The 22,400-nt window shown below is 36.7% G+C and overlaps 1 protein-coding gene and 1 long non-coding RNA gene across 2 annotated transcripts in view; one reads left to right on the top strand and one right to left on the bottom strand.

Moving 5' to 3' along the window:
• The first annotated feature begins 286 nt into the window (after positions 1–286).
• LOC108493602 overlaps positions 287–22,400 on the top strand; it is a 30,131-nt gene continuing 8,017 nt past the window's right edge. Inside the window, exons 1-2 of the long non-coding RNA XR_001873532.1 lie at positions 287–338; positions 5,352–5,465. This is a non-coding gene — a long non-coding RNA (uncharacterized LOC108493602). The remainder of the gene's footprint in view (positions 339–5,351; positions 5,466–22,400) is intronic.
• Positions 5,897–22,400, bottom strand: part of PRDM6 (PR/SET domain 6) — a 73,843-nt gene continuing 57,339 nt past the window's right edge. Inside the window, exons 7-8 of the mRNA XM_017807215.1 lie at positions 12,974–13,150; positions 5,897–6,091 (exon numbers count right to left, since the gene is read on the bottom strand). Of these exons, the coding sequence (XP_017662704.1) occupies positions 5,977–6,091; positions 12,974–13,150 (292 nt within the window). The 3' untranslated portion in view covers positions 5,897–5,976. The remainder of the gene's footprint in view (positions 6,092–12,973; positions 13,151–22,400) is intronic.

The raw sequence follows: 22,400 nt of genomic DNA, 5'->3' as shown, positions 1-22,400 counted from the left end.
GGACCAGTTCCCATCCTATTTGGTTATCTAGGTCTCCTATACTGTTAGTTTACTGATGTCCTCACTTACATGGATAGGAAACCTCCTGTGGCTGTGTTTGGATATCTGTGGTCTTCTTAGTTTGTTTTACACCTATGCAAGAGATTCAGATTTCACCAGGCAACTGGGTGTGTTAAGCACCCCACATTATATTGGTCTAATCCAAAGGGCTATCAGATCCCCGGCAACCATGGAACATGAGATTGTCCCAGTTTGCTGTCAAACTGTTTTACTGACTGTCCTTTAGCAAGTAGCTAAAGATGTCTGAGGCTGTGGCAATCAACACTCAGTATGTGGAGGTCAGAGCGCTGCTTCAACGTGTGCCATCAATTCAAGTGTAGCTTGGGTTTGAGGGTTTTTTGGGTGTTAAGAAGTCACTGGACTTGTTTTTACTGGCAGATTCTGTGTGATGCCAAGGAGGCTACCTAAACAGGGTATCCAGTGTCTTGGACACTGCTGATCTCTTGTGTATTTGTTTGGGAGCAAGTGTCCACTTTGGATAAAAAACAACAGCCAAACAACAAGACTGATGCTATTTTGTTCTGCTGGTCTTTTGCACTTTAATACAGGATTGATTCCTCCCTGTATTTCAGTAATCATATTCAGAGACAAAAGTAAAGAAGCAGCACACTCCTAGTCCTTAACCCAGCTAAAAAAGTTCAGTAAATGGATTAGAAGAAAAATATTAGCAGACCTGAGCCTCACCTCTTCTAAACCATGTACCCAAAGAGTTTCAAAACGGTGGACCCCAGGACTCTTTTATGTCATAGTTTGGGCCATCAGCCAAGGGACTCCTCCACCCACCACCCCCTTTAGACATTTGTGTCTCATTAGCTCATGACAAATTATGTGGGTTTGGTGATATAATCTCATACAGCATGACTCAATACAATTTCTTGTTATAAAGAACTTTTCTTGGATGTATAGAAGCTTGCTTAAATGATTGACTATCCCTGCTACTTGCAAACCAGCAGGCAGTCTGCTGGCCCATTTACCTGAGTATTTTCTCAAGTACGGTAGTTTTGCACAATTATTCTACCATGGTGGTTCTTGTGCTATGGTAAAGGTCATATAGCATGAAAAATTATAGAAGCTGATATATTTTTCTCATACTTAAGTGATATTTTTTCAAGTGGAACAAGGGGTGACTTAGTGAACTAATCGCTGCTCTTCGACATACACAATGGCAGTGAAATAATGCCAAAAAGGCATTGAAGGTCCCTTGCAGTGGAGCATAATTATTGCTTTTAGCTTGGGTTTTAGAGTGACTTTTAAAGAATGAGCTCGGAGATCACACCAGCTGGAACTTTGAAATTCTGTCTTAGTCCACTAGATGGTGATCCTTTTAAATTAGGATTCGGATAACTAAAAAAGACTGAGGCCACCAACCAAAAAAAGGCCCCACACTTGAGTACACAGAATAGAAAGACTTGGTTACAATATGACGTGATTTACATCATAACCTATACCAATGAATTCCAAACGATTGTTGAGCATATGACTGCACTGTGCCCTCAGCATTACATCAACAGAAGTAGTGACACCCAGTGAATAAGAAAACTAAACTTGATCTCAGTCTTTTCTTGCTGCAAAAGAGTTTGCAACTTCCAAGTGGCAAACACCTTTTGGAAACAAATAATGACAATTGCAGCAAGGCGCAGTGATTATTTGAGGCTGCCTTAATCACACAGACTATTTGGTTTTCTGCACAGCATGCACAGAATGCCATATCTAATATTAACGTAAGACAAAGGGTTAGGGTACAGTAATAGAAATGTTTTATTAAACAAATATATTTACATTTCTTCATCTTCTTTTTAAATGTGTGCCTGTTGTTTTCATTTAAACACAATGCAATCTTTACAATTGATATCACAAGAATACAGCTACATGCATGACTTAGTTGGTCCTTGGCAGTAAAAAAGATGAATTTTATGAAGTTTAACAAATGCAAGCATTTGTTTATCTTTCTAATTACAGTGTTATTAGTATTTTTATTACAACACAGGACCCCTTCAACATACTCTACATCTATAGAGTGGATTTATGTAATTTTTCAGACTAGCTTGATGATGTTAAAAATCTAGAGAAAAAAAATAAATTCATGCAATCCCAGAATATTTTGTTTTCTGGAATCCTATATACAGTAAGGACTTGGATGGAACAGAATAGTGTTTTAATTGTAATTTCTAAAAAAATCATAGCAACTGATGACTCTCAAAAGCAATGAGGACTTACTTTTAGACATTCACCTATTTATTTGTTTGAAATAACATCATTTTTTCAGCTATAAGACAGCATCACATAATGCAATGGCACCATACAAAAATAAATATTAATTTAAAGGAGAGATGATGTTACCCAAAGAAAAAGATATACACATCACTGCTTGTAAGTTTCTAGTATGTAATATGCTGAAATTATTACATTATTCACCACTCAATTTTCTTTCATGGGAAGAAAATAAAATTGTATTAAAAACTATCATATTTAGGGGCTATAACTGCAGGTTTATAAAGGACCTAAAGTATTTCTGAAAGGCATAACTCTATGAATGTATAAAATTTAATTCCACACTGAAAAAAAAATCAGAACTAGGCACAATTTTTAAATATGACTTCCAACATGTTCAGAGTTGGATGAAAAAAAAAATCCCAAAACCAAAAGCTTGGGTTTTTTAGCAGACTACAAAACAGAGATGCCAAGTGCTTCAGAAATTCTGAAATGGCAGGCACATAATCACTACATTTAAAGATAATTGTACTACACTTACTGCTTCAGTTTACTGTGTGCAAACACATACTGTATGCATGATAGATCTAAATGTACATTTGTTCCATCAGTACATGAACTGAAACTCACTCAGCATTTGGGAAGTTCAGGCAGGAACTGGATTCCCTTTAGTCCAAACCTGGGATGCATTAGTTTCTTCATGTTAGTTTTACATTTGCTATATTGTAACAGAATGCCAAACATTGTATTCAAGATAAACCCACTATGAAATCGTGGGGTTTCACTGTATTGCTTTTATATGCTGCCAAATCTGTTGTGAAAATGCCATGTATAAAATAATACAATAACTGAAATTGTGCTTAGGCACATGGCACAACATAGTGATTTACACAAGAAAGAATTATTTGGAAGAAAAAAATAAGTTCTGCAGACATACTACTCTAGTGCATTTTTAAAAACAAATCCAGTAAAATCTTGAAATAATTGATCTTTACTTCACACTCATTCAGGAGAGTATTTAGACACATGTTTAAATAAAAAACATACAAGTAAGCCTATCTGTAGTCAGCAGGGAACTTGCAATATCTGTAAGCACATACTTACATACTATTTGCACTGCAGGATTTAACTACAAATCCCTTTCTGCACGAGGTGGATTGCTCTGCACTGCCACTAACCACTTCCTTGAATACAAGGGCACAGTTAGGTGATGCAACAGCACAAGTCACTGATCTAACATAGCTGCTTCTCAGAGCATGACATTTTCTTTCTTACTCTATTTATTAATTCCTGCTCTCTTTTTATCTCTTTAAACTATTTGCTTGCAGAAATGATCTACAGCTACTGTTCAAATGTTAACTAAAAGTTGGTACCCCACCAGAATGTGTACTTTAGATTAAGTCACTTAAATAAGGGAAGATGTGAACTACAAGGCATGAGGGTCTGAAAGGTTTAGGATCCGATTTTGGTTTCTTCTGTTTCATTAGCCTTGCTAGGAACAAAACAGTGTTCAGATAGACACCTTTAAGTTACAAATCTTCCTACCCAGCTTCCCATGCTTCTTTGAACCTACAACAAACAAACAAACAAATACATTTATATAGTAGCTAAGAGTCTCACATAGTTTTGAGGATAAAATCAGGCAAGTGATGACAGAATCGCTTGCGCCCCATATCTCTGCACTGAGAAACAGAGCTGGAAACTCACAGAAATGAAGCTTCTTTATGAGATAAGTTGGTACTCTCTAGAACAATGATAAAAAAAATCTTTTTTTCCCCCCACAATTTTTTTTAAATTTTTCATAGCCAAACACAAATACTTCCAAAGTAATTCCCTGCAAAGCTTTGCAAACTCCAGATTCTGCAGTGTAGTTTTTGTAATATAATAAATGAACCTCACGCAGTAAGGATGTCTTAGCTTTTAAACTCCTTCTAAATGCATTTGAATTTTACTGCAGGCTCTTTTTCTGCTTGATCTCTCTGCAGAATTCATAAATGGCCTGAATCTGGTATTAAATTTGAAGCTGATTCTGTCTAGCCCTTTACAGAACTGGATACTTAATTCTCTACATATTTAAAATCATCCCCATAAATGTGTTTAAAATACTTATTATAATCAACTGAGCCCTTATGAGCCAGTCAGCACTTCAGTTTTGGTGCAAAACTGAATTATTCTGTTTTAATCCCCATAATCTCCACAATTTTATTTTGCAGTTTTACCTTATGATATAGCATGACCTCAGAACTGTTTAGGTTTTGCTTCTTGGTGATGGTGGTTTTTTTTTTATTTAATTTTATTTTTTCTCTTTTTTTTTTTTTTATCGTTGAGACTATATAATCTAGAGAATAAGAAATGGTAGGCCTTATCCTACCAACATGTCTAATAATCTACAGCTCTAGCATTGAGACAATCAATACATAAACAAACTGCTCACTGCTGGTCTCTAGAAGTGAAAAACATACTTTCATTAGACAAAATCATGAAATCTGAAATACGTCATGGATAAAAGCACAAATAAAAGTAGATCAAATCAATGTAATGACATCTGAGCTTTTTACATTGATGTTGGGAATATTTTGGCTTTCTTTCATTCACTGTACCAGGCAAATTTCCATTAAGTGAATTCTATGAAGCCTCCAAGAAATTTACATAGTATCTGAGTTCAGATTTACCTTTTGTTTTGAAACTCAGCCCAGCTATATTTGAAGCTTCATCTAATACAGGAGCATTTCCAATTTGATCCAAACCAACAGAATAAAAATATCAGTGGACTACAGCTTGGATTTCTGATCAGATTTCCTAGAAATCAGGATGACATTAAATCCATCACCCAAACAAAAAATGTCTTCTTGGTGTTTTGCTCCTCGTAATATGATTTACATGTAGACTTGAATCTTAAATGTTTAAAATACTTTCTATCACCTCTTTGTCTTTGATAGCAATTAGACTGAATTTGAAAGCTCTATTAGTTTAACATAGTTTTCCTACTTGTTTCTTTATATAATGTGTATTTGCAGATATACAACATTCCTTGTTTTTCTTCTTTTTTTTCCTTTTCTTGTCTTTTTATTTCCCCCCAGAATATCTATGCCAATGCCAATGCAAACTACTTGCATGAAAAAGTGCACAGAGTGTGAGGCATGAGATATGGAAATGAAATGCCCTTTGGTCTGAGGCGGCTGACACTGACCCAGGTATAGCTCTTGATCACTTCCCATCCCACACAGCAATTTCTATTACAACCATGTCAAGATCAACTTAGCCCAGCCCAGCCAAATGTACAGATTATATCTGGGTCCTTTGAGTCATGCTACAAAAAAAGGTGCAACAATAAACAAGTCCATGTGCATTCTCGGTCATAACTATGAGCAGAGTAACCCTTGAGATTCCTCACTTTGGCATTAAATAACAATTATAAAGGCTTTTAGAATTAAAGCAATACATGGAGGGACTTGAAATGTTAACAGCCCCAAGTAACTTGTCAATTGAAATAAGACTCATCCCTAGTCATAAATAAATAATCTCTTTCCTGGTCTCACTTCCATGCCAGGATCAATATCTCTTAACATCTTACTTATTTTATTACTGCTTTTGGTTTTCTGGGACTGATTGAAAGTTGCTCAGAGGAAATCTTTGGTTTTGCTTAAGTGTCCGTGACATTTAATCATGACTTTCCTTGCAGTTTAATTCCAACCAGTCAATCAGTTAATCCACTTCAATTGATTCTGTGCTCTCTGTTATTGGCTTGCACTCATTGGGCATCCTCTGGTGTCGACTCAGCTGGGTAGCTTGTGTGAAGCTCCTCTCACACCTCTCGCACCTGGTGAAGGCAAGAGAGAAAATTGAGACCAGGGAACTGCTCTGGGAGGTGGGTGATGGGCTTTGTCACATCCTGCCTAATCAGAACAGACACTCAAAAGTGGCTTCAGATTTTACTGGCTCAAGAGGTTTAATTGGTGGCTACTTCCAAGGCCTTGATGCCTATGATGGGACAAGGCCTGTCTGATTCAGAACAGAGGAATCTGTCAATAGACAGGGGGAAGGTGATTTCTCCAGAGAGGCCTGTCCTGCTGTAGCTCTGATCACTGTCAGTTCAAATAGATAAAGAACAAAAAGAGATTTTTAGGAGTGAGCCATCAAAGAAGCAGTTTTCTGCTCTGTAACCCCTAAGAGAAATTGATGACAAATAGAATTTCACCTTCTGCTAATTTAAAAACCACAATTGCCTATTGGAGGATGAGAAATCACAAAGCAATAATCATTCAGTTCTAGAACAAGAGAAAACTCTTTGTTTGTCTGATCCGACTATGTTAGTGGGGTTCATTTTAAAGAGGCACACAGAGTTAGTGGTTATTTAATTACCCGACAACATCCGCACTATTTCAGAAATCTGTGGATTGAGCAAGAACTCATAACAGTCACCAGTGTCTGCTTCACTGTCTTTTATGTTCACTTATCTTTCTACCCTGTCCTTTCTTAGAGAACCAAAATCTGCAAAAAAAATTAATGTGTGAATAAATTAACAAAGTAATTGAATTTTGGAAGGGATAGGAGAGGGGTTATTGTTGAGTCACAAATATGGATGCAGCATATTCTTCTTGTATTGTGTTTTCTCCAAAAGTCATCTTTGATTTAATAGTATTGTGTGATGCTTTATCTTCAAAGAAGATTATCATAAAAGTATCACAAAAATTACTTCTTCACCTTCAAAGGACAAATGAAGAAAAAAAAGGATTCTAATTCATATTAATCTTTCTCTCTCCCCTGATGTGAATGATAGAAAGTGAACTGTGAAGTGTAACTGATCTAGCTGCTTATAATAAAAAGAAAGATATTTACACATATGCATGATTGTAGGTGTTCTTCACATTACTAATTTTTAGTAATAAAGTTCTGCTTCAGGAATATTTAGCACAGACATTACAGAGTCATTCATCCAGGTTACTGTCCCAATCTAAAACGTCAACACTTTTAAGTTGTGTTTCTTTGATTGTCTTTCATGGAATATTTTTAGCATCCTGTTCCACTGTTAAAAACTGCACTGTGATCTTGACAAATGTAAAATGTCAGCTTTAATGTATCAGACCTATCAGCTCAATGAAAATAACTCAGAAGTATTGATTACTTAATGATTTTTTGGGTATTCATTAACGTCTATGTGCAGATCATCCACTCTCCAGAGCTCCTGAAGTGCTGATGACACATTAGTGTACTGCTGATTGTTTATTAGAAAACTGATTAGTTACTGGATGAGTGTGTCAAAATATACTAAATTTCATTGCCTGACAAACTTGCAAATTATTGTATTATTTTTAGATACATATATATATATATCTATCACAGAAGCATTAGAATCAATTTTAAGACTGGGGGTTAACTTAGTCTGTATGAGATATTACCGTCTACTCAAACTTGATAGTTTTGTTATTTTGATGTCTACAAAGACAAGTACTTTGCTTCCTGACTAATAGGAGGCTTGAATCCTCACCTAACCAAGCTGTAAATGATACAGTTCCAAAATAACCTGCAAAATCATGTGTGGCAACACCTCACTATAAGAGCCTGGCCAAATAAATGAAATACAAGGCATCAGGTTGCCCAGGCACCATCAGTCATTGAGGTAAAGACTAAAGGTTAATCAAAAGACAAAATTACTCACTAAAACCATTGGGCATGAAGCTGTGACAGGCCTCCTTATCCTTTCTGGAGCTTGCCTGGCAGGCTAGAGCTGGGCACTGCATTCACTCACCACCTTGCAATGCTCTTGAAAGCTCAGAGCAAGGATTACAGTATTTCTTTAAAATGCAAGTTCCCATCCTTTACCCACAAGATTCTTCTGCCATATGAGTGCTCTAACCTCCCAGGTACGGGCTGTTCGGATATACTACCATAAAGGCACAGGGAAGAAGGATGCTAAAGAGAGAACAGAAAAAGAATAAATCTCTTGCTACAAGCATCTACCCTTTGAATAGGAGAGATGTGGGTGCCAAATGTTGATGAGGGTCAGACTTTGCTGTCTGTGCTTACACAGCCCTTGGACACCAGTCAGGATAAAGCCTTTGGAAAGGTGCCTAATTTCCCTGTCTTTTTCTTGTACCTGGGTAACCTTCAGATGTTCCTTCAGTACCCAAGGTGCCCAGGATTGTCTAGGCGCTTCCAAATGATGTGGATGGTGTTTCCAGGACAATAGTTTTGGATATATAGATACCTGGCTTATTGACAGAGATCTGTATTAGGCTCCTGACTCCTCTTTTCAACGTAGTCCACAGAAGTTGTTGCTGGATACAAACTGACAGAAAAGGTGAAGATAATAGTGTCATAGCAGTCAGCATTACTGTCTCACAGGAGGTAGGAATAGGAGGAAGAGCAGGAATATTTTTCTCTTGAATTATTGTGTACTCTCTCCCTCTATCAACAATTCTTTCCCAGACAATCATAGCAGAATAACAACTGCCATAAGCCTATGAGATCAATAAGCATGTGTGTATGTAGGTTTGTGTGTGCATATTTCCGTACTATAAGCCATACACATGTTGTTGGAAATTTTAATAGTAGTCAAAAATGTCAGAAATGAAAAAGAGTCCATTTCTCATGTGACCATCCACAAAGTAATCATGAGGCTGAGCCCAAGCCTGACTACTAGACATATCAAATTTTGGTTAAGCCTCAAGTGCAGATACATGTATTGCCAGTAATTATACCTATTAACTGAGATACAACTTAATTTCCACTTAGGGCCATTCGACGGCATGTGAGAGTAATTTAAACAGTCTCAGACACAATGTAGATCCAAAGAAGCAATTCCAAAGTCCTCAAACAATTAGATACCATCAGTGAAAACTAGATTCCTGTTATCTTCTTTTACAATGTGTGTGTGCCTTCATTGTAATTGTACAGACCAATGTATTACAGCATTAGACCTCCTTAAACTCAGGACTTCAATCCACCACAAAGTTTCCCTATATGATTTGCTTGGGTGGAGGTGGTAAGCAGAACTGTTCTTAAATTCACAAAGAACATTGACAGGTTTTAAATATTTCTACAGTACTGTGTTTTTTGATTTTGTTTAGATAGCCCTCATTATCACTGGTCTGCTTGTTTACTTCACAGTACTTTGATGATTATAGACAGGATTGGTTTAATTTGCACATTTATATTAACCTCTGTGAAAGACTTTGGAGGAGGAAAATGCTGAGGGTCTATTTTAGGGGGAAAAATCTGCATTCAATACTGTCAAAATAAACACTTTAGGATTTCGTTCAAGAAAAACATTTAACACTACATTTTAAATTCATTTGAAGGGGTTAAAAAAAAACCAAAACCAGAAAAAAATATTGCAAAGTTGAGATGTCACTGCAGGTACAATGTTCCACCTGAAATGAATGCTCCCCAGTTTTATATGTCAGTAAGAATAAATGAAAAACACCTGAGTTATCACAACCAGAAAGAATCTTTCCTGTAATTATTTTGGTTTGAATCTGGCATATTAGATCTTTGCATAACCCTGATTCTGCAGGCAAGTCCCTTAACTATTTTTCAGTTTTACTAAAATGGAAGTGGGAAGCGTTGAGACGAACTTAAGAAAAGGGAGGTGACAAATAATTTTCCTTTTTCTCCTACCTTTTAATTTACTTAAGAGCTTTGTTCCCAGACTAGCAGCCATAGTGGAGACTTCAGTAAGATAAGAATACACAAAAACTTTACAGTGCTGACGCTGGCTTAATAGCTTGTGATGACATGAAAAGAAATCCCTTCTAACTGGACCTGCAGTCCAGGCAATGCAGCTAAAGCTTTGACTACAGATAACCTCACTTAGCATTGTTATCTTAATGAAAAGTAAATAGAAAAGTCTTCCACTATACATCCAAATTTACCTAGGACCTACAAAGAAAAAGCCTTCTCAGAGAAAAAGCTTTTTAACCAATCACAAACTTCCTCTTACATCACAATTTCTTTGAAATATTTTTAAATGCTGTTACCCTATGTTCACAATTTTTTAAACCAAATTCTGAAAATAATATACATACAAACATACTCAGTGTTTAAGACTGTCAGCTTAATCCACACTCACTGTAATTCGTCTTACAAAATAACTGCCATACTTACTTAGAAATCATGAGATTGCATTCATGGCAACAGCAAATTTAAAACTGAATTTAGTAACAACTTCAAAATTATGCCTATTATTTTTAAAATAACAGCTAGAATTTAAGTAATTTATCACTATCCATGCATGATCATTCTTTCTAGTAGTAAAATTATTAGTCAAGAGAATTGTGTGCATCATCACAAATACAGACTTTTTTGAGGTACAGAAACCATATCTCAATGAATTTTTCCATCTTGCACTTTTTTTGGTAAGTGTACACTCTAAATTCCATTGTAAATAAAGACTTAAAAACCAAATTGCATGATCAAGTGACGAAAGTCTTGTTTGTCCCATTTACGGTTGTTGTTTACTAGAATTTGTTGAGGACTTTTTTTCTAGGCTTTCTTACTACCTGGTCTCATGACCCCCTTATTCAAAAGAGAATCTGAATGGTGATAAGACATCAAGATGAGCTGCAGCTCTCTCTTTTTCTCCAGCAGAGAGTGTAGATCAGTTTCTGGATAAGTTTTGTGCCCCTCCTCTCTCAAATGCAAGCAGTCCTGTGTGGGAGGCAAATCTGCCCTTTTGAACAGCTTGCGGTATCAAGGCACATGTGCCCTCTTATCTGACTAGCAGTGATGGGAAGATCTGCAGCTCCAGTTTTAGCTTCATGTGAAATTACTAGTCAGCTTACTGTGAATACTTCAACAAGTCTTAGAGAGAAATTGGTACTACTGTTTGTTGAGCTTAAGGAAGAAATTAAATAAACATCTTGCAAGATTGAAATTATGCCATATATCATAAAGAAGCAGTACAGAGCATACACATTTTTTGTCCCTCTGCTCTGTAACTTTAAGAATAGGTAGACCCATCCTGGAATACTTAAATACTTCCACATAAGCAGGGTAAAACAAACAAAAAAAAAAAACAAATTCCAGATAACTGGTTAATTGTAGTACACATATTAGGCCCTTTCGCAGATGAAATTGTGCTGTAATCAAGACCATTTTGGAAAAGGGGGAAAAAATTGCTAAACCAAAGGGGAAAAATAATGACTCTAAATGGGGCAAAATAACAGGTCTATTGGAAACATGACAAAAACAGGATGTTAAGGAAAAAAATTAAGTGGAGTCAACAAGGTTACACATAAGTAACACATTAACATTAAATGAAATCTATTTTCCATTTTGACCTGGAAACCTCTTCCATTAATTACTAAAATCTATTTACACAGCAACTAGATAAAATCAATCTGATTGCTCACACCATTTTTGGTTCACTTTCTATGGGCTCTGAGCATTCAACATACTGGCTCAAGAGAAGTCAATATTTAGATGTTCTGAGTTTCCATGTTTTGCCTCCTACAACACTATCCTGGCCATGATTTCTGCTATGCAACTTCTTCTGTACTGGATATGCAGCATTTTGTTCCAGCTCTGTCCCCTTGCTCCCAGCAAAGACATGGATGGAGGCCATGCTTTCTTACAACCATATATAGAGGCAAAGCCGGTCCACCAGTATCTCTGCCGGGATTGTTATGAGGGGTTCTGACAGGCCCAATAACTGAGCTCTCTTACGTTAACCAGACAGAAAGCACAGTATGGCAAAAGTAGAAAAGACAAAAGGAGAAAAGTAAACAGAGAACAGACAGCACTTGGAGAACTGGGAAAGATGCACACCTTCTTCTACACTTATTCCCATTCTTCCTAGGAACATTCAGGCAGGTTCTAAAAGAAGTGATATCAATACAATATATGATGATATCAATATATTACTTTTGTTCCCAAGTGGAATTGTTCCAGGTACAACCTGGGTCTGTCAGTTCAGCAAAGAAAAAGACACAAATATGGGAACTATTTCTTCTGTCTTGGAGAACACTTCCTGTTAGGTAGTCAGAGTCTTGCACAACAAGGTAAAATAAGCCTGGATCAACTGTGCTGTAGATGGAGGTGAGCATAGAGGGAAAATTTCTGAGACTCAGGTGTGTGCTTAGCTTAAATTTCATTAAGCATAAACTGCAGAAATAGGCAAAGTCTGTTTAATTAAAAACTCTCTTGACAAGTCTGTTTAATTAAAAACTGTCTTGACCAGGTGACTTTTTTTTTAATATCTTGGAAAGCTGAGCACTATCAATTTATTATCATGATCTTACAAAACTTATGTCTCAAGTCAGAGTTGCATTTTGTATGCAGTGATTCTGAGACTAAAAGAAGATGCATATTTCTCTCCCATATTTAACCAGAGTCAAATTAGCTTTCACTTGAAGTTCCATCCAACTCAGCCTATAGACATCTAAGAAACATATTAATGTTCTTATAGCATGACTTGTCCCAGTCTTGATTGTATTTTCAGCTGTGGTTCTCTGGCAGCAGCTTGCCACTTAATTAAAACAATCAAGATCTCATCAGAGAAGGAAAAATTGTTCAGGGTTGTCAAGGAACCCAAAACCAAATCTGTTTTACTTCTGATTTTAACTTCACCACTAACTGTTTTATCTGGTAGTCTTGGCTTTCAAGGAAAACTCTGCCGAGTGCTGGGGATGCTACTGAACAGCAGCAATGCATTTTCCTCTCTAATCTCAGCTGACAAAGGCTGCTGGCTTCAAGTACTTACTTGAAGGGCTTTTCCCCAGTGTGTGTCCGGATGTGATTGTTGAGTGTTGTGGCACCAGCAAAGGCACGACCGCAGTAGCCACACTTGAAAGGCCTGTCACTGGAGTGCGTAACTACGTGGTTCCTCAGCTCTGAAGGTTGGGAGAAAGACTGGGAGCAGTGACCACACTGGTAGGGCCTGCAGTGGGAAAAAGAAACAGCACGTCATCAGTGCCTTTTGTTGACATGAGCAGGAAACCATATGGAAGGGAGCACCTGATCTTCCCATAACTTTCGAAGAGAACTGCAGGTGCACTTCTCTGAGTCTTTCTTGGGAGAAACATACCCAAAACTTCATAAGCTCTCCAACAAATGTAAAATTCTTTTACAGGAATTAACTGAGAGTCTATGGGCATGATGCCCCACAAAACATAATTCAGCAAGCTACTGACCCAGCAGTGCACATCAATATGCCTGCCTTAATTCTCTCAAACTCAGCATGGTACTCCTCAGCCACAAAAAAAATCCTCACACTTTGGAACTGAGGGTCTCATGAAACCCTGTCTGTTGGTGCCAGCTATAGTCTTACCTACAAATATCTAATTGTTATGCCTGTATTCTACCTGTATTCTGTAGCTGTTTGCAATTAAATTCTTTGTATTGCTTTGGAGAAATCTAGGTCTTTTGAGATCATGTATTTCAGTAAGAAACACTGGAAAAAGTAACCACCATGTTACAATTATCTGTCTATTTTCCTACATCTATTAAATATATTTGCATTTTATTAACATGTTTCTCCCACCCAGACTAAAAATGCCTTTTTTTAGGATCTTGGAAGGAAACATAGAACTTAGGTTTTCAATGCCACAGTTTGTTAAAAGCAAACATAACAAATAAACAAACAAAACTAAGTGATATGTTACAAACTGAGGATCATAACAAGCAGACTGCAGACACGGAAAGAAAAGGATACAAGACAGTAATGTGAGACAGGTCTGCTGAAATGCTAACTAAAATAAAATGTGAAGAAACAATGTTTATATATTTCTACTTGGTAATAGTGATTTAATATCAACATCCCAGAGGGGCTTTTTCCATTTCACATTTGTTTTGAGTTAGTGGCAGAATCCTAAATGCTTATCCAATTTTTTCTCTTAAAAAATTAAGATTTTTTTTTTTCTAGAGGGATAATAATAATTTTTACCCTACACAACATTTTAACTCTTGATGTCTGCATTTCCAGAGCCAATGGCCAACTTAGCTCAATTACTCTCTCTTTAAAAAATGCGTATGTTTAAATGGCTAGAAACCAAAACTAAAGGGAAGAAGACAATGGTGACCAAGCATGTACAATTCAATTAAGTGCAAAATAAAGTGAACTATCTCATTTGTCAAGTGAACTGCTTAATTGTGGCTACTTGCATCACTGAACACAAATACTATTATTTTACAGTGCTTCAGAGCACTGAATCCTGATTGTAGAATTTTTTAGCTTGATTAATAGCTCAGTATTCATCAATAACTCAATAGCTTACTACTTTAATTACTTGCATTTGAAAATCTACTCTCCAACAAGTTTAAAAGTAATATATAATAGCTGTGGAAAGGTAACTTATATAATGTGGCCCTTAAAAATACACAAATACGTGTAAAACAATATTTTAAGAAAATAATAAAAACTCATTATCTGTTTCTCTTATTGGAAGGCAAGTAGTAACATGCCTAGTTTTCTCCTTTCTTGAAGTGCAAAGTTATTTTGCACAGAAAATATTTTTCAAATTTAGCATGAAATGTTTAAAGCTGGTAAAACAAAGATGATTTGTGAATGCAGAGTTACTTGTTAGGATATTTTCATATCAAACACTTATAAGCAAAATAATGCAATAATGTTTTCTGTATCCAAGAAACATTGATTTTTTTTTTAATAGTGAAGCGGACCATTAACATCTATTAGCCTCTGGTTATCTATTTTTAATAGCTATTGTAAGAAATTATACAACACTACGTACAACCAATTAATCTTTTATTTTTTTAACAGTCAATATGATTAATTTCACACAGTGTAAATTCACACTGTAACTTCTCTGTAAACAGTCAAAATTCCAAACCAGTTGTAACTGAATGTTGTGATGTCAGGCAACATGGGTTCACCCCCTACATTGGCTCAAAATAAATGAATTCTTTACGAAGTACTCAATACATTTCACTGGCTGATGCTCAAGAAAACAAGCCTTGTAAGAAATCACCTATTGTTAGATCACTCTGACTATATTTTTTCCATTCATCTACATCTTGGGAGAAAAAATATTAAAGAAGTCACCCTTCTCTTTGTAGGGGATGCATTTCTCCAGTTTATACACAGGCAATGCTGATTAACACTAAAATGTGTAATTTTTTTAAAGCTTAGATACAAGACACAACTTTTGGATACTACTATTTTTCCAAGAGCAAAAAAAGTCATTCAGCAAGTATAAGACTTATCATTTTGTTCTCTGGTAACCATTTTACTGTGCTCAGAAATTTTTCTTGGAAGAAAATAAAATCAATATGTTGTTTTCAAAAAAAATGAAAGTGGTGCAGAAGGACTGAACATGAGCAGTGCTCGGTTCAGTGAGTACATTGACATGGGCAGATCACGCCTGCCTTTGATGTAGCAGTTATGTCTTCTGCCATCACTTTGGTCTGCACCAGGACAATGAATTGGGATGGTGACCTCTTTATAACAGAGGTTTGCAGACAGAAGGAACAGGGACACAGTGACAGAAATATTGGCCTTCATAGGCTGTACTTTCAAAGATCCGCTGCTAGACTGAATGCACTCCCAACTCAGAAAAACTAATTTCCACTGAAATAACCAAGAACTTATCATACCTTCTGAGCTTCAAGGTATCCTGTGAATCAAAATCTTCTCAGATAGTAATTTTAAGTTACATTTAAGAACAACTAAACTGATGTATAGCAATGTGCAGTTGAGAATGATGTTCTGACAGCCACCAAAAGCAGTTCTAATGTTTTTTATTAATCACCTAGCTACATATTTTTTTAGCTCTACATCTTTCTTTTGAGCTTGCAGATAGGAAATCTACTTACCTAGAAGCAAATTCTGCTGTTGAAGGAATTACACTGTTATTATTAATCCCCTGCATCATTGATCAGCTCTCTAGTTTTACTGAAAGGTATGATCCACCATCTTTTTCTAGAGACTCTAATCCTACAGTCTCTGACTATATGGTGGCCCACTATAGCAACATATACCATTTAAAGCAAAATTCAGAGAGCAACTCTAATGTAATAGTTTTCAGGTTTTGTAGTTATTTTATTTTGAGGTTTTCCAAGTTTTGCGAGTCACATTTACAAAATGAAAACACTAAGGAATAAATTTTGCTCTCTACCCTAGAAAATATACTGAATGATTTTGCTCCTTGGTAATGCGTTTTCCGGTCTTACAGTTTTATTACAATTGTAGTTGATTTTTTTTCTGGGTGAAACTATATCATGTATGGGACCAGTACAAAACACATATTCCCATATGGGGCTTACTGAGCCTCACCAAAGCTCATGCTTTGTGCAGGATATGTAGAACCCTCAACATGCACAAAGCATATGAATAGAGAAGAATAGAAAAATCCATATCTATGCAGCTGGAACAGCTACTGACAGATAACTGTACATTTAGATTGATACTTTTTAGATTTTTGTTAAGCAAAAGTAGCATAGCTTTTTTTATCTTGTACTATTCCTCTGCTAAAACAATATACTTTCCACCTTCTGACTCCCAAATATATCTACCCATTATAGATTTATTTTATATATCTTAAATTATTAATTCTCTGAATTATCTTGAAAAATCTTACCATTATTTTCCACTGAATTTTCAAATTACTTCTTCTTTTAAGAAGTGAATTTGGTCTTTTCATGGGACATATGGAATCCTAGTGCAATTCTTAGAAGAGAAATTGCTTTAATAGTGAGTTCCTGAATACTTGTAACTCTATCATTGAAACACTCACAGACCAGGCAGTTAATTAAAGTTCTGTAATTCTTTTCCTTTACAAACAGCTGGAAAAGCACCAGCAGAAAGAAGAGAGACTGGCATGTGGTTGAAAGGGCTTTTCTCCTTGTTGAGGACTAAGAACTAAAAACCCAACTTGATCATAGAATGATTTTTGTTGGAAGAGACCTTAAAGATCACCTAGTTCCAACCCCTTGTGCCACGGGCAGGAACACCTTTCACTGAAAGCGCCATCCAACCTGGCCTTGACAACTTCTCAAGATGGGGCATCCACAGCTTCCCTGGGCAAACGGTTTCAGTGTCTCACCACCCGCAAAGTAAAGAATTTCTTTCTTACATCCAATCCAAATTTACCCTCTTTCAGCTTAAAGCCATTATCCCTTCTTCCATCATTACATGCCCTCATAAAAGGTCTCTTTCCAGTTTTCTTTCAGGCCCCTATAGGTATTGGAAGGCTGCTATATGATGTCCCTGAACCCTTCTCTTCTCCAGGCTGAAAAACCTGAACTCTGTCAGCCTGTCTTCCTCCCTCTGATCACTTTTAGGATTCTCCTCATAACTTTCTCCAGCAGATCCACATTCTTCCTATATTGGGAGTCCTAGAGTTGGATTATTACTGAAGCCCTACCTGTTGGTTGTCATCAGCCACCTCCTTATTTTCCATGTCCCTTAACATAGTTGCCTGAAGGATCTACTCCATGTTCTTGCCAGGTACCAAGGTGAGACTGGCTGGGCTATAGTTCTCCAGGTCTTCCTTTTTCACAGTGGAGCTTATGTTTCCCCTTTTACAGTCAGTGAGAACTTCACCAGACTGCCACAACCTCTCAAATATGATAGATACTGACTTAGCCATAGACAGTGACTTAGCCACTTCGTCTGCCAGTTCCCTCAGGACCCATACATGTATCTCATCAGGTCCCATGGAGTTGTGCACCTTCGAGTTCCTTAGATGGTCTCCAATCTGATCTCCTTCTACAGCTGGGAATTCTTAATTTTCCCAGTCACTTCCTTTGCCTTCTGCGACATGGGTGGTGTGACTAGAACAATTCCCGGTGAAGACTGAGGCAGAAAAAAATTATTGACTACCTCAACCTTATTCATGTCTCGGGTCATGAGGCCTCCTGCTTCTCCCAGAGAGGGCCCACATTTTTCCTTATTTCCTTTTATCACAAACATAACTACAGAAGCTTTCGTTGTTCTTCATTTCCCTGCCCACATTGAATCCTATCATGGCTTCAGCTTTCTTAAACTGATTGCTGACTGCTTGGACAATCTAACTGTATATCTCACAGACTACCTGTCTTTGGTTCCATCCTCTGTAGGCTTCCTTTTTGTCTTTGAATTAATCCAGTAGTTCCCTGTTCATCCATTCAGGACTTCTGGTGGTTTTGCCTGACTTCCTCTCTGATGGGAAGCATTGCTCCTGAGCTTAGAAGTGGTGATTGATCTCAGGGTCTCAAGGCGTGGGACAGAGGACTCCATTGAACTGAGGACAGGATTTCACATTGTTATAGGGGGAAGGCTGCCACACCACAGCCTCTGCAAAAAAACAAAAGCAGGCCATGTTGAAGCAGTGCCAACACTGGCTTTCAGGACCAGGCCTTGGTACAGCACACAGCATTAAGAGCACACCTGCACTCAGAGGAGTTATTCTCACATAAAGCTATTTTTGAGGAATACCTTCTTCTAGCAAGTTGAACTAAGGCTAGAGAACCAAGTGACACCTCGGGATACTGCTAACTTGCACACAGAAACATCCCTAGCATCAGCGGGGCCATGGGTGGGCTACCTTCCCTGACTCTGGACTCCACATTCCCTGCTGCCTTGGTGTTCCCCTTAGTCAGCACAGCTGCTGTCCTGAGCACCTCAGGCACCAAACAGCAGCAGGGATGGCAGAGCTGGACCCACTGGGAGCTCTGGATCCTCTGTTACAAATTTTTGTGAAGAAACTAGCGAAAGCAGAAAGCTGGTGCACTTGAAGCATTTGCAAATGTGAAGCTGTCAGAGAGAGTTGCTGCTCTGTACACCCATTACTCTTATTAGCTTTGAGTGCTGGGAGTTTGCAAACCTTTATGAAAAGATTATGCAAGAACAAGCATTAAATTCAGCACAAAGTTTACTTTAATTGAGCAATACTCAATAAACAGAAAGAGACAATGCTTGCTCACAGCATTTATTTTTCCTAAGTCTGTTTTGGAGATGTTCAAATTAATTAATGGACTTAGGGAGAACCTCAAGGTCAAAGACACAGAACCTATAAAGAAAAATATTAACACAAAATGGACTGAGCCACAATCTTAGAGAAAAAGACCTATTAAATTGGTAACGTCAAGTTCTTGTTTAAAAAAAAAAAACACAAAACCAACCACAACAACAAAACAAAAACAAAAAAAAAAGAAGAACCTTAAAAAACCCTTACAATTTAACATTGAGTTGCTACAGCAAAACGTAAGTGTAATAATACCTTTTTAGTAAACAAGAATTGTGAGTGCCAGATCACACCCATAATCTATCAGCCATAGACACACTAAGAGAGTGGACTTTCCCTCAAATTATCAGCTTGAATACATGACAATCAATGAGAATATATATCACACAGATGTACATGTTGCATATAAAAATGTGCCACAGAGAGGTCTTAGGAATTGCAGCCAACTCCCTATTCTAAATCTGGTGATCATAGTGAGATGGAAGAGCTGTGTCATTTAAAAAGATTGCATCATTAACAGAAAAGTGGTTGCTGTTAAAAAAAAAAAAAAAAAAAAAGGGAAGAAAAAAAAAAACACAGCTGCTCTAAATATTATTCAGTATGATAAAGAGTTTTGGTTACCCCTTTTTTGAGCCTCCCAAATAGAAGTCTCCTGCTGCAGCAGAAGGGAGGAAATTAAAAAAAAAAAATAATTAAAAAATAAAATAAAACAAAACAAAATGAAAAAAACCCAAACAAACCAAAACACAACACAACAAACAACAACAAAAACCATGAAAATGGATTTCTCACTTTTTTTTCAAGAAATAGTTTCTCAAAGTGTCTCTGTCTAGTCAAGGCTTAAAAAAAGTCCCAAAGGCTCAGAAAGTCCCAGAATTCAAGACTAGACGGATTTAAATCTCCACCTCCCCTATCTACTCCAACCCCAGTTACCATTAAGTTCAAAGAGAAGCCCTAAAAATGTAACAAGATAAAAAATCTAGTGGAAAGTGAGAAATAAAACAAAAGTAAAACAGTAAATATTTTAAAATTAGTTTAAATAAAAATCTTAATCTTAAACTAAAAGAGAGAGCACAGCAAATGATTTTAATATTTCCCCCTATTTTGGATTTATATTTTTAAATTATTTTTATTTATTATTATCTGCCTGTTAAATAGGACCATTTATTTCTTACTGCCTAGTTGAATTAAGAATATTATGGCCTATTTTATGTCTATTCTCATTCAGATTCTTTCTGAAACTATGTTATAATATCTTTATTTGGATTCTCAAGTCTCGAGTGGTCTGCTTTCCTCAAATTTCAGACCACAAATTGGATTCCTGTATAGATTCAAAGATGTTTTCCCTGCACCTCATGCTGTAGGTAATGAGCATTTTTGAAGAACAAATACCAAACCAGAACAGATAGCCTAAAGTTACTTCCTAGAGATGACAGGCCCTGCTGCTTCAGTCACATCAAAGATGCAGTGACTGGTGTGTTCACAAATTGCTGACAATAAATGGGGAGTTGTTTATCAGCTGGAGTGGTGCTGCAGATATCCTTGAGAAAATACAAACCAGAGAGTTGCATCCAGTACTTAAGGCTGGCAAGGAGGTATTCTTTCACAAATCATACCTTACTTTCTTGTCTCCTGGAAGTTTTGCACAACTCTTAAGGAAGTTTTCATCTAGAGGAATGCAATGTGTTTAAGAAAACTAAGACAACTTTTTCTAGACACAGTATCCCTAAATAAGCAATTTACTGATCTCTGTTAAAAGACAAAAAGCTGCCTATGATATAAACTCAACCTGTAATGATTTAGCCAGGGATATGAGATCCCAGATCCTAGGGCAGTTATGATCTGCAGTAACTGTTATTTTGGTAATTTCAAATATAGCATGAATTGCAGTGACTTTAAACATAGCATGATAATTTTCCTACTATGTTCTAGGGTATTCTGAACTAAAGTGTTTGAAAGCATGGGAGAGACTGAATGGTGAGACATCATGAATCTGTACCCTGCTAACGATGATGTTCCCTTCTAAGAGGGAAGATCTGAAATCCAGTCTGTGTTTCAGACACTATTTGACACAAGATATTTAGTACAAAATAAATAAAAATAAATAAAATTCATTTGAAAAATTAAATCTCTCACCTCCAAGATCTTTTATCTCCAAGATGAAATAGCTAAGAGTAAGACAAAATTATCCTAATTTTCTTTCTCTGGCAAATTGAATATTTAGCTGGCACTTAAAATGAAGAACAGTCCCTTTAAGTGAGACTCTTTTTCAGTTAATTATTATCTGCAGTTTCGTTCCTCATAAAGGAAGACATGGGCTCAAGTAAAAGAAAGGATGAAATCTAGGTGTCACACCTCATCGGATGAATCACTGAAAAAGTATGTGAGAAGCCTCACAACATGCCTTTTCTAGACTCTAGACTCTTCTGGACTATTGCACCATTTTATACTTTACAGTATGCTTAGGATATAATACTGGAAACATGAGAGTCCATGTGGACCTTTTGAGACAGATATTCTACACTGTAACATTTAAATTAGTAGTTGTGTCCCACAGCTTTAGCAAGTCCTCACAAAGGCATTTGTTTCTGCTAAGGCCAGCATAAAATTCGGAAAATGTTGACAGGGCTTGTAGGTATTCACAGTATTATCAATTCTTTAATTTTTTATGAAGATTTGTAATGGAATCTTTGCCCATGCTTTACATTTCTTCCAGAAAAATGGGTTTATTCTCTAGCACCTCCACTCCCATAGAATCACACAAGCATATGTGTACACTTAGATAACCACAAAGAGACACAGACATGCATACAAACACATGCACAGACTCACTCTTTGCTATTTTTTGGTAGTATTTTTGTTAACTGTAATTCACAATTAAATGCTGCTTTTAGAACAACCTTCCAGGGATTCAGCTGTTCTGTTCAAATCTTCACAGCTGAAGAAGAGACAAAACACTGGCAGCCTTTTTTATTGAATTAATTTGATTTTTTTCTTTTGTCCTGCCAGTTATCAAAATTGTCAAATAAACCAGCTTTGATTCATAAATAATGGTTCCATTATATTTACTGTGCCACCGGTCAGAGTACCTGAAATTTTAATTCACTTGTTCAGCTAAATTTCATCCTCAGTTCACAGCCATAAAATTCTGTATTGACAAACTTTCAAACCAACTTTGACTCTGAGGTATCTAGTCAACATTTTTCTTCTGTGTGGATATTAGTTTAT

The sequence above is a fragment of the Lepidothrix coronata genome, unplaced genomic scaffold, assembly GCF_001604755.1.
Source record: "Lepidothrix coronata isolate B3197 unplaced genomic scaffold, Lepidothrix_coronata-1.0 Scaffold18, whole genome shotgun sequence".
NCBI classification, from domain to species: Eukaryota; Metazoa; Chordata; class Aves; order Passeriformes; family Pipridae; genus Lepidothrix; species Lepidothrix coronata.
This window is presented reverse-complemented; position numbering and strand designations above follow the sequence as displayed.